Here is a 13,832-nt window from a genome sequence, read left to right as displayed (position 1 = left end):
AACACAAAAGACTACAATTGATTTTCCCGTAAACAGAGGAGATCCAGCCTATCAGCTGGGCTCAGCTCCTCTAGGCTGCCCCTGATTGGTATAGATCTCTGGTCCCTCATTGGTGCTCTGGATCTAATGCACTTCCTTATTCATGGCTGCAGATAAACCTGTATCACTGGTTACAAACACAATTAAACAGAAAGCACAACACACAAACACACACACACAAACATATGCATCCATTTATACAACTGTCGCTTTTTCCTAGACTGTATGAGGTGTAGCAAACAAGCTTGAAGATGGACTGGCAGCCAGTCTGTCACACACACACACACACTTGCACGCCTCAGCAGCCTTATTCCAGTGTGGAGACATCCCAGTCTGTTTCATCCTCATGCTGAACTTCAGAGGAGCCCGAAAATCAATACGAGCAGAAACTTTTGCTCGGCTTGAAAAGCTCAAGTCAAGGAGCCCCCTGTCGAGACCGGATGTAAACACAGCGGTGAACAGCACCGAGCCCCCTTTAGCTATCCATCATCTCCATGCCTCCACAGCACTCTGCAGGGTCCAGACGTACCTCTTTTAGTTTGGTAAGGCTGGTTGTGTGACTCAAGCCCTGCGTGCTGTAATGGACCTCTGCAACATTAGAGGATTCGGTGGGAACTGGGTTGTCTTCAATGAATACTAGTGAGGCAAACCCGAGTCAGCTGTCTTGCAATCACCGTCGAGTCCCCGCGGTTGAAGTTCTGAGCTTGCTTTGAGTTATGAAAAGGTTCGTCTGTGGAGAGTTTCTGTAGGATTTAAGACTTCCTGTCACTGTAGTTCTTAGATTTAAAAATCACAATCCATGGTTGGTTGAGTTTGCACTGCTGAGCTAGCTATCACTGAGTTGGCTGTGGTAGCTTCCAGAAGAAACATGTGACTGGACTTGGATGAGAGAAGAACAATTTATAGTTTGAGACCCTTTAGGTTCTGAGAACCCTTTTTCATGTGCACAAGGCTCTGTTCAGAACCATAAAAGGACTTATGGAACTGAAAATGTTCCTACATGGAAGAGCTTTGGTGAGGACTCATGTATTGCCACAGTTAGTTCAGAACAGCATTCTGTGGTTTTAGCAGCTTACTACAATCAGCATCCAACTGAGGAGGCTCTGGAGGTGGACTGTGCTAAGCCACTCAAACATGAGTGTTGTTTCTGTGTTTCTGTGGCAGTGAGATCGTCACACGGTAAACACATTATACCTAATACTCTTAAAGTCTTACAAACTGCCTCTTGGGCCAAACTCTCATTTCAGAGGCAAACTTTTCCTAATTTCTGTGCAGTCAAAATTGGATTGCTCAACGGCAATTATGCAAATCACACGTGAGTTGAGGAGGAAACACACAGCAAATTAAAAGGCGGCGAAAAAAAGAAACAGGCATGACTGAGACAAAGGAAGGAAATATTTAAATGAACCGTCTACTGTTATTTGGAAGGGAGATGAATAAATTGTTTCGCCCACTTAAGATCTTCAGGGGGCAGAGAGAGAAAGAGCATAGTAAGCACAACACTAGGAGAAAAATGAATTTATTGTATTAGTGGAGTCTCAAATCAAACTTTTGAGGCCCTCGCCATCTGCTGGGTTGAATGCAGATGAGATATTGTTAGAGAAAATGCAAGCCGTTTTATAATAGTTAAGAAGCTGATTGTCTACTCCTGCTAAGACAATCTGGTCCATTCAGCCATGTCTTTAAGAGATGGGAAAACATCTCATGTGGACCTGTTTCTATATCAGATATTCATTGAAGTTTCAAATGTCTTGAAATGTCTTCGGTTGGGGTTGACGAAACTACAAAAATGGGGCCATCTCTTTGTCTGAGAGTGGGACTGCAAAACGTTTGCAGTGAATATCAGGATTTTTGCTTTCCTTGAACTTTGCTGAAATATCAAGTTTGTCGACCCTGTCCTGTGAATTTTGGAACCAAATCCTGAATCATGCATCAGTGTTTTCTAGGGAGATTTAGGATTCATTATAGGAGGTTACTGACTAGACCTGACCATTGAAAACACAACTCAACTAAGCTTTAACTTCAACGTGTCGAAGTTCAACTGTGAGATCTCCAAATAATATCTCAGACTTCCACGTAGGCTAAAAGGCCAGATTCCGTTTTTCACAGAACACGCCTCGAGACAACAGACGAACCACTGGGCGATAGAGCTGTCAAGGTAATAAGCAAGGCTGCGAAAGTATCTTCTCCCTGAGTTTAGAGGTCACGGCAGTACCCAGTGTCTACAACTATGACTCCGATTCGAATGCCAACTAGTGACCTTTCCACAGACGCCTTTCAACGGGCCTTTCAACACAGGAAAGCCAGTCAACATGTGTTTGTCCGAATGATAAGTCCCTGTGACCTCCATTCTGTCTGAATGCCTCTCTCCCGGGCCTACAGGTCAAGGCCTTATGTCTAGGATTAACAGCGATGAGTGGACAGCGGGGGAGGAGAGTGAATGAAGCGGGTTTTGAGAGGGCGTCAGCTGAGACAGAGAGCGGCCCCACAGACAGGGTTAGGGGTTAGGCCCGACGGGGTGAGACCCTACGCACTGTTCGGGAGGACTCTGTTCAGAGAGGACGGATTGGAGCTGCCGGACACTGGGGGGAGAAGACAAGGGGGGAGGGATGGAGGGGAGGGATGCATGAGGCGGGCGCGAGATATGGAGGGATGCAAGGAGGAGCACGACCACACTTGTGCATGTGCATGTGCAGCGTGCGACCGTGTGGGCAGGTGTGGGTCTGGCTCACCGTTGAAGTTGACCGCCCGGATGTGGCTGAGCAGCTCCTTGCCGTCCACGTTGGCCATGCGAGGGCACAGGCCCGGGTAGCCCAGGCACAGGTCGCGGTGCATGCGGTGGAGGGCGTGGGCCATGGCGTACACCGCGTCCATCACAAACTGCACCTTGCCCTCCTGCTCGTAGCTGGAGTCGCGGCCCACCTTCTCCAGCCCTGCGGGGGGGAGGGGCGGAGGGGTTGAGCGGGGAGGGAAGGGGGGGGGGGGGGTAGGACAGAGACAAAAGAGGACAGACAGAAGGGTGAAGAGAGAGAGAGAGGAAAAAGAGAGATGCCAGAAAATAAGGACCCTCCATTCTTCAACGAGACTTAGACAGGACACTCTGGACAAGGTAAGTAGGACTGCATGTCAGGAAAGAATCCGTAAAAACGACATGAAACTCCCATCGGTCTCTCTTAATTGCGTTTTCGTGTTCGAGGAAGGTATGGAAGAGGTTGTGCTGGATGTTTCAGACATGTTCTAACCCCAAAAACACTCCCCTGTATATCATCTGATGTGATGTACTGTGTACGCAGCTAACAAAATACAATGACACGCTGAACTATTTCAACCAATGGGGTTGTGCAAACTCACTCATAACTGTGTGTACACACACACACACACACACACACACACAAGCATAGGCAGTCACTTGTTTTTTTATTGCAACTAATGTTTTAGTTTATGTAATGATTCATTAGCATAATTTGCTAATACAATGACTAAGTGCAGAAAAGACAAGCCCCTTGATGCACAAACATGAAAAACGGTAATTGATTATGATGCCTTTTTTAATGTCTTTTCATCAAAGTTATTAAACTGGAAACTTCACAGAGAAATTGTGATTTTGTAGTCGGCAACACCTTTATTGAATTCTTTCTGCCATTTTACTCGACATCCTCTGGGCAAAAAAAAAAGGAAAAATGAGAAAGAAATCAAAACATGCCGGGCCAAGGCGAATTAACAAGACCGCCAGCCCCTCAATCAATACACCTGTCCAGCAGGAATTAATACGGTCCAGAGAATGAAATCCAATTCTGTTTTATAGCGCTGTGAGCTGCAGGGGGGAGAGAGAGGGAGGGAGGGAGAGAAAGAGAGAGATAGAGGAGAGTGGAGAGAAGGGGAAGAGGAGAGAGAGAGAGAGACAGAAAGCTGGAGGAAGAGAAGAGAGGAAAAGGGGATGGTGGTAGCACTCATAACACAACAGCCTAGCAGAGCAAATGCCTTTAAGATATGTTGTCCTACATCACACTAGGGCTAAGCCTCCCTACACAAGGCAAAGCAATGTACAAAACCAAACACACACGAGCACACACAAACGCACGCAATGTTGCTGGTGTTACAGATGGATTCATTTGTTTCTGCTCACAGCGTGTTTGTTTGCTCACAATGCTGTTAACGATGCTGTCCAAAACCTTACAGGCTACATTATGTATATGTACCATGTGTGTGAAAATCCAAAGTCAAGGTAGAATACCCTGAGCTCATACATACATGATTAAGACAATCCACTCTGTCCTCACATAACCCTGGCCAGTAAACAAACACTGGGACTGGAGTGAGAAAGAAAAGGGAGAGGTTTTGGGCAGAGAATGGAAAAAGGGAGCCAAAGGGAGAGAGAGGTGGAGGGAGGGAGAGAGAGAAGGGTGTATGCTTCTGCAAGCATCCACCTGGGCATCCCCCATGCCTTTGTACAACCCGCACATGTGTATTTGTGTCAACAGGATGGGTGTGTGAGCGTGTGTTTGTGTGTCTACAGAACGTGTTTACATTGAGTCATTTAGCAGACGCTCTTATCCAGAGCGACTTACAGTAAGTACAGTGTTTGTGTGTGAGTGTGTGTTTGTGTGTCTACGGAACGTGTGTGTGTGTGTGTGTGTGTGAACTCCCACAAGGCTCTATCGTGTGCAGGCTCACGGTCCAGCAAAGCAGCTAATGGTTTCTATTCAGTTGATGATGGAGATGATTGGATTTATCTAGTGTTGATCCCCCCAAGATAAGAGATGTCTGGCTTGGCTACATGGCTGGGTTTGAGACTGGGAAGGATCCATCACCTTCATGCAGGGCTCTCACACTGGGCCACACACACATCGCTGCATTCCAGACAACTCATTCTGGAACCAACATTCCACCATCAAATAAGACGATTCACATCTTAATTCATAAATGAATTAACGACTTCAAGCCGTGAAATCAAGCATTTTGGTATTTTGTTAAGCCAACCTGTATTTAATAAGCGAGAAAGTTTAAATGTTTTCGGGCCGAACTGTGTCGAGTTTTGTTTTCAAACTCTCAACGTACAGCTTGTCTCCACGTGACAATATTGAAGCCATTAACAGTCTGATATGAATGGCCTGCTGCCACTGCCTCAATGACGGAAAAAACAACTTCTTCCAGCTATCTGTTTCCTGTCGTTGCATCATCTGTCGTTCTGGCAGACCGGGGGCTGGCTTGGAGGCTGCACCTGTCATGGAGAACTATCCTGGCTGTCAACGTCCCTTGCTCAAACAGGTCAGCTTCCCCCCCCCCTCCCCCACCCCCCCACCTCAAACACACACACACACACACAAACAACACACAAACACACACACCCAACCCCATTCAGTCTGCCACATGTCCTCTCCTCCTCCGTCACAGGGAATGTCACCTTCCTGTCTCCCCCCCCCCCTCGCACGCACACAAACACACACGCGAGCACGCATTCATGGACGACAAATGGCCGCGGGTGTGTGCGTTAGTGTGTGTGTGTCAGTGACTGTGTTTCCTGGCTCTGTGTTTCCTAGTTGGGTATTTATTCATTCCAAACTCACATTTGGAACCCAAGAACGATGGCACATTCAAGTGTAAGTGCAGGGGCTACTTGAGGTACAGACCAACAGGCAGAGAGGGCAATGGGGACAATCCAAACGCCCAGTTGGTTGTATATGGTAACCGGCAACACGGCAAACATAAACTACAGCAGTTCTGACAGAGAAAGCTGTCGAGCCAAACTAAAGTAGGACAAGGCTTTGCAAAGGGTACAAGGAATTGAGCGGTATGAATACACAAACAAGCGGCTGGGTGGAGGTGTGCGTAATTAGCTAAACAAGGCAAAGGTGAAAACGATGACATTGGTATTCCGGAGGCAGCTCAGCGAGCTGTCGCCCTGCCGGACTGCTGAGCAGGCGTGTGCGTGACAGGAAGCGCGTGACAGGAAGCGCGTGACAGGAAGTGTGTGCATCTGCGTCTACCGTGCGCGGTGAAGTGTGTGTCCGTGGCTCCGCCAGAAACCCCTCCGTTACATGTGACTGTTCAGGCGTGTTTTATTAATCTCAGGGAACACAGGTGTATGTGTGTGCGGTTCGGGAGAGTTTGCATAGCTGCTAGAGGATTTGCAATGAAACCAGATTGGAAGAGACACAGTTATTGGTTCTGACAACCGGCGGCATTAACACACACACAAACACACACACACACAAACGTGTAAGTGATCTGCTTCCAAAAATACAATTAACGGAACAATTTAAGACTGTATCCACTCAATGGCTAACTTACAAAGCTATAATAGGTGACGTGCGTACAGGTGCCGATACCGACTGTCCATCTAGAACTGGGCACAGAGAAAGCAAGTCTTTGGGTGCTGCTTATCTTTAATGGTTGTGGGGCTGAGGTCTTTGGAAAGATAATAGGTGTGTTCGACTTCATGCTGCGCCGGCGTCGCCGATAGCGCTGCTGACTTGAAGCAGTGCATGCCGGTTAGAATTTTTGTCCGACTTGAGACGGACAAAAAGGTTTGACGTATGTCATCAATGTACCGCGAGAGTGATTCGAGAGCAGCTGGCTGGGTCGGACAGCGCATCTTCTCCAGAGTAACCAGACGAGCTCTGATGACGACACAGCTATTTCATGATTGGCCAGACTCACACACGACACCTTGACATGTGTTTTGTGTTTATTCTGACACCTTCAGTTTCACTAATGCTCAAATCTGGACCAGACAGTACAATTTAATTACATATTTGCCTTTACATACACATAAACAACAAGTCTCTCCTCCAGCCTTACACCCCCGTCCGCCACCTACGGTCTTCTTCTGACAACCGTCTGGTGGTCCCACCTCTCAAAAGCGCCCGCTCCAACCCAAGCTCTTCTCCTGTCTGGCCCCCCAATGGTGGAATCACCTCCCCACCTCCATCAGAGATACTGACTGTCTCTCCACCTTCAAGAAAAGGCTTAAGACGCACTTGTTCCGGGAGTACAATGGTACTTAGGAATGATTTGCCGGACCTAATGTTAGTTTCCTCCAGGAACACAATGACTCTTATTGAGGGACTTGTTGCTCTTGTTGGTTAGTTGTAACTGATTTAACTTCTTGTACTCGCTTTGAATTATAATATTGTTGCTTGCTTTCCTACAGGTACACTCTTGCAGTTCTTGAGGTTCATGTTGTTTAATTGTAACTTGTTTAACTGCATGCTCTTATGGTTCTTCCCATTGGCACTTATTTGCTTTTCACAATGTATGCGTCATGTTTTGGTTACCCACAATGTTTATGATCACTGACCTATGCACTTTTGTAAAGCTCTCTCTTGGAAGTCGCTTTGGATAAAAGCGTCTGCTAAATGAATAAATGTAAATGTAATGTAACCACCAATCAAACACCACCACCAATCTACACTACCGCCAATCAAGCAAAACCACCTATCAAACACCACCAATCAAACACTACTACAAATCAAACACTACTACAAATCAAACACTGCCATCAATCAACCCAACCCTGTCAAACCAACTGAACAAATCACAATCACCTCACACAAGGACCCAATATTGAACCCAGGTAACAAGCAAGACTTATGAACAATTGGTTGAAATACACACACACACACACACTCCACATGAGTGCACAAGTGGGTTTTCTGTGCTTGGGGGGTAAGTAGAGTGATTGATGCCAATAGGGAAGAACAGTGCCAGTTCTAACCGGTGATTGATGCCAATAGGGAAGAACAGTGCCAGTTCTAACCGGTGATTGATGACAGCATGGCTGACAGACAGCCTAATGGCTTGAACAAGCGTCTCGATTAAAGATCAATTAGGACGGCAAATGCAATTCCCACCCAGGACGACGCCTAGCGTCGCTCCGTCTCTCTGTTCAGCAGGACGTTTCTTTCCCGTGTAGGGACGTAAACGAGACAAACGAACAAATAATTACGCGCGTGTGTGTGTGGGGGCGGTCTTTTTCAATCACGGTCTTTACTGCTTTTTTTTTTTTTTTATGTTGTCGCACGTTGGATCTCAGATGGCGGTGAATAGATTTGCATGAGAGGTGTCTGATTAACACGAGATGCATATATCCTGGCCGTCCCGGTTGTGTCACACACCTGACGGCATGACAGAACACGCTCTGAGCGCTACCTGAGGCCCGCACACACACACACACACACACACACAGGCACTTGCGTACACAGACAGTAAACACACATAATAATCTCAAGCCCCCAATAAGTGTATCACACTGCGTGACAGTGATCCAGTGCATACGCACGGTCTCGCACGCACGCACGCGCGCAGAGCAAGACGTTGAGCTCCGAACCGCACGAATCCAGATCCTCAAACGCAAAGCACACAATCCAGGAAAAATACTTCCTTTGACCTCTTTTCAACAAGCCGTAAAACACACACGCACAGACACGCACACACACAGCTGGGGCTCAGCTCTAGATGAATGGCCGGAACGTTCTCCCCCTCCCCCCCCCTCCATGTCAGAGTTAATGACTGCCTCGGTGCCTCGGTGCCCAGAGTGTGGAGTGCTTTTTCAATGACGCCTCCCACTCCTCCAACCCCCCCCCCCCCCCCCCACCCCCACATAACCTCCACGCATTAATGAGCTCGACCACTTCAACGTGCCTCTGCACACTTAAACGACATCTTTGCTGCTGCGACGGGATCTGTCTACTGGCTGGTCATCAGGGGGGGAGAAAATGTTCTGTGTCTGTCTGTGTCTGTCTGTGTCTGTCTGTGTCTGTCTGTGTCTGTCTGTGTCTGTCTGTCTGTGTCTGTCTGTGTCTGTCTGTGTCTGTCTGTGTCTGTCTGTGTCTGTCTGTGTCTGTCTGTGTCTGTCTGTCTGTCTGTGTCTGTCTGTGTCTGTCTGTGTCTGTCTGTGTCTGTCTGTGTCTGTATGTCTGTATGTCTGTATGTCTGTATGTCTGTATGTCTGTCTGTCCGTTTGCCCGCTTCCTCTCTCGCCCTACAGTATCACACTCACCTCTCTCTCCTCCCTCCTTCCCTCAACTCTCTCTGTCTCATTGCATCCCTTGTTCCTCCCAGGGATTACAGCTAGGAAGTGTGTCTTGGTGTGAGAGGGACAGGAAATGTGTTCACACTAGCAGTCTCAGGTGCACGACAGCTGAATATATGAATCTGGAGTGTGTGTGTGTGTGTGTGCGCGCGTGTCTGGAAACAACCCGGCTGCATTCCCTCTCAGACACACACATAAGTGCCTCAAATACACAAACAAACACACACAAACTCTTCTCACTCCAAGTTTAGATATTCGAAAGGTAGCTTGGCAGTGGCAGGCTGATGAGAAGGTGGAGAAGGAAGGAGGGAGAGAGAGAGAGAGAAGGAGGCAGATGGAGGGAGAGAGGGACAGGGGAAGAGTGGGAGAGAAAGAGGGAGGGAGAGAGAGAAAGAGAGAGAGAGAGAGAGAGAGAGAGAGAGAGAGAGAGAGAGAGAGAGAGAGAGAGAGAGAGAGAGAGAGAGAGAGAGAGAGAGAGAGAGAGAGAGAGAGAGAGAGAGAGAAAGAGAAAAATAGAGGGAGTGTATGAGGGAGGGAGAGAAAGAGAGAGACAGAGAAAGAGGGAGGGAGAAGGAAATGAGGTGGAGGTATTCACCTGAGAAAGCTGCTTTTGTTAAAAAGAAGACAAGGCGTGAAATCGCATTAGTAGTGCCGCTCCTGTTCTTCCTGACCCACGTCACCCTCCGAGCACATGTCAGGCTGCGTGTGTGTGTGTGCGCGTGTGTGTGTGTGCGGGCGATGGCCAAGTGCCAAGACTCCTGAGAGAGCCCACCTGGGTGCACCTGAGCCTCTGACACCAATCTAACAGGTACAGACTCAGGGGGAGGAGGGAGCCAGTCAAGCGCATGGGCACACACACACACACACACACACACAGACATACACACAGATACACACACACAGGCCCAGACACATACACACAGACACATGTACACAGAGACACACAGGCACACACACAGACACACGTACACAGATACACACACACAGGCCCACACACGTACACACACACATGCACACAGAGACACACACAGAGACACACACAGACACACACACATACACACAGAGGCACACACACGCACACACACAGATACACACACAAAGGCCCACACACATACACACACACACATGCACACAGAGACACACAGGCACACACACAGACACACGTACACAGATACACACACACAGGCCCACACACATACACACACACATGCACACAGAGACACACACAGGCACACAGACACACACATACACACAGAGGCACACACACGCACACACACAGATACACACACAAAGGCCCACACACATACACACACACACATGCACACAGAGACACACAGGCACACACACAGACACACACGTACACAGATACACACACACAGGCCCACACACATACACACACACATGCACACAGAGACACACACAGGCACACACACACAGACACAGATTTGTTTCACTATACAAGTGAAAAAGTACAATTGACTCCTGTTAAACACAGCGTCGTTCCGAAAATCTTACCATAACCGTTAATGTAATATAACACTAATTCTAACCATAAACTCCATAAAACATTCTGGAAATGATAATCTTCATGCATCAGTCAGCCAAAAGAAGAAAAAAGTAACAACAGACAGGAAATAGGAGTCAAGAAAAATGAATAGATCCAGAACAAGGAAATGGTGTGGTGCAAAGTCTCTTTTGAGGCGTGAAGGTCAAAGAGAGCTCACTTTTAGAGCGACTCCAGTGAAAACACAGATAAGAAACCTGCTGGTATTCAGAAAAAGTGACAGGGTGAATTCGAAGGAAGTCCTTGTACATGTCAAACGTAGTCCTGACAGATTTCCTCTGCAGAACATGCAGCACACACATAAAATAAGACCTTCACGAATACAATTGGTGTTGTGCAACACGGTCCTTTAACCCGTTAAGGAGTAGCGTCACACATATGTGATTCTGAACATTCCAACCGACTATTTTCCGATAGACAAAAACTATATGACAAACGCTATAGTTTGGCTTCAAAATTTACAATTAGGAGGCTAACAAGTAACACTAGCAGGTAGTAGCATTGCTACGAGTATTATGCTAGGTTGCTAGGTAACGGAAGCTAACTAAAACTAGCTAGCTTCCGTTTTGGAAAAATAACTCACTCCTTAAAAGGTTAAACGGTACGGCCCTCTCACTCTCCCTCCCTCCTTCCCCTCCTCCCTCTCAGATAGGGCCTTGGCTATCGAGTGCGTGATATAGGACTGTACAACATGTTTGTGCGAGTCTACATGTATGAACTTGGGAGTGCATGCATGTGTCTATACACGTGTGTGTGTGTGTGAGCGTGCGACACGCTCGTCAGCAACAGTGGAGCTGACAAGGCCACAGTGTGTGTGTGTGTGTCCCTAAGCCCCCTAAGGGAATTATGATGGATTTGCTGTCGAACACCCTCTGATGCTGCTGCCTGCTCCTGTGAACAACGCTTTGCCATGGCGGACACACACACACCCCCACACACACCTGCTCCCTTGAAGTGTCACACAGGACTGCCGATGCAGCACACTTGGACGTGATAATTGCCTGAACCAGAAGAGGACTAGGCCGAACCTGAGCCTGGGTCTCAATTGCAGTCTGAGGCAGATAGAGGGAGTGAAGCGATGGGTGGAACAGGGCCTCATGTACGTACATTCGCAAACGTAGCGTTATTAGCGCCATGGCCAACCCGCAGATTGCGCACACTGTGATACTTCAGTTTACGTTGTATTTACGAAACCTGCAGGTCATCGGGTAATCAATGCCTTTCTCCGCCCACTATACCGTACATTGCGAGCATTTAAACGCGCAATTGAATGGGCCTCCTCTCTTTTTCTATCATGGATCAGCCACCAAAGTCAAAACAGCGATGACTGTTTGAAGTGATCCTGAGGCCAATATTTGTAATGTAGCTAGGAGTTTAACAACTGCTGGAATGGAATGTGAACGCTGAGTCGGAGATTCTTTGATTTCTTCCAGTAACTGTAATATTGCATGGGTGCTTAATCTGTAATGTAATGATTTCATGTTTGCTCAACTCAAAAAGTGTGATCCTTGTGGCAAAAATCATTTGGCCTATGTCCTCGTCTTGCTCGGGTTACGGCTGCCATTTCACCAGGAGGCATATGCGCATCCTGGTTTGCGCCTGCTTTTAACAGGCGGAGAATTTTCACCGCAAATAGAGGTGCACTTTTAAAGGCGGGTTTTGTACATGCCGCGGAATACATAATTAGGCGCACTTTACGCATCCCCTCCCATCTCTTTATAGGAAACTCCACTTCCCCCTTGACCCTCCCGTGAATGCATATGCATGACACGGAAAAGCGCAATTTGCCATTTCCAGTTCCCGCGACAGGCAGTGTGCGCTTCTTACCTCAGTGCGGCATGTTTGGACATACCCCCCCATTGCTTTTACGCGCAAATTGCGAAACAAATACGCCTGAAGTGGGCGCAAAAGCGTTCGCACATGAGGCCCACGGAGTCAGAAGACCCATGAGACATGCAGATCAGGTCGCTGTCCTGCCCGTGTCCCTGGCCAGGACATGGAGCGGCCACATGTACCCGGTCGATGGCGCTGGTCCCTGCCCTCAGAGGAAGGACAACAGGACGGGAAAATGAGGGAAGAAGTGTCATCGTGTGGACACTGAAGCATATGTGTGTGTGTGCGTGTGTGTGTGTGTTGGCATCCCGCTCCCTGCAGGCGTATGTGTGTTCATCACGCATGACTAATAAAGTGCAGCCTGACGTTGTCATGCTCATAATCCTAGTCAGAATATGAGTCTGATACTGCTCCGTTGGCTGTGAGTATGGGGCGTGTTTCAACCGAACGCGGAAAAAAAATGCCTCTTCGCTCAATTGGATAGACCTACAACCAATCAGAGCAACGCAGTATGTTAACTTTTACCGAATCCCGTAGGAAGGACGGCAAAAACATATTTTTCGACAAATGCCTTGATCGCGTTTCTCTGTTCCTCTTTCAAAATTAATGCGCTGTCGATGTCTTCTAAAACAGACTCGATGGCAGAATCTACACATCTCAGCTCTCCAGCGGCAGCCATGTTTGTTGAAAACAAATTCAACCCAAGTGCTCTTTGGTGACGTGGTTGATTACGTTATTGTTTATCATCTGTCCATCATCGTATAAAGCCCCGCCCTGACAATTTGATTGGTCCGAACAGCTCCTGTTCGGACATAGTTTTTCCCAAAACTTCCCGACCAAATTGTTTTGTGGGCGGGGCTAAGTTGGGCTGGCACCCAGGCTAAATAAAGTGTTCTTCGTCTTCGAAAACACACCTTCACAAAACAAAACACTGACAGTCCATCTGTGAGATAACACAATTCTCACCCTCAAAATAGGCCTGTTTTCACAGCTTATTTACACTGTGAGTGTTTTCTCTGCTCTTCCGAATCAAAGAAATATGCAAATGTGGTTATTTCTATAAACATCACGTGGCCCACTCGTGTGATGCCTTCCTTAGGAAGTGAACTTATACTGCTGATCAAACACCTATGAGAGAAAGAATGATGGAAGAAGGGAGAGAGACAGAGACGGAGAGACGGAGAGACGGAGAGAAAGAGAGAAACAGAGACAGAGAAGAGAGAGAGAAGAAAGACAGAGAGAAGAGACAGATAAGAGAGAGAGAGAGACAGAGAGAGCGAGAGACAGAGAGACAGAGAGCGAGAGCGAGAGAGACAGAGAGAGAAAGAGAGAGAGAGAGAGAGAGAGAGAGAGAGAGAGAGA

At 47.6% G+C, this 13,832-nt stretch overlaps 1 protein-coding gene across 1 annotated transcript in view; it reads right to left on the bottom strand.

Moving 5' to 3' along the window:
• Nucleotides 1-13,832, bottom strand: part of grm8a (glutamate receptor, metabotropic 8a) — a 61,431-nt gene that overhangs the window by 37,227 nt on the left and 10,372 nt on the right. The window contains exons 3-4 of the mRNA XM_062483667.1: nucleotides 2,772-2,972; nucleotides 2,574-2,621 (exon numbers count right to left, since the gene is read on the bottom strand). Of these exons, the coding sequence (XP_062339651.1) occupies nucleotides 2,574-2,621; nucleotides 2,772-2,972 (249 nt within the window). The remainder of the gene's footprint in view (nucleotides 1-2,573; nucleotides 2,622-2,771; nucleotides 2,973-13,832) is intronic.

This window comes from Osmerus eperlanus, chromosome 17 (assembly GCF_963692335.1).
Source record: "Osmerus eperlanus chromosome 17, fOsmEpe2.1, whole genome shotgun sequence".
NCBI classification, from domain to species: domain Eukaryota; kingdom Metazoa; phylum Chordata; class Actinopteri; order Osmeriformes; family Osmeridae; genus Osmerus; species Osmerus eperlanus.
This window is presented reverse-complemented; position numbering and strand designations above follow the sequence as displayed.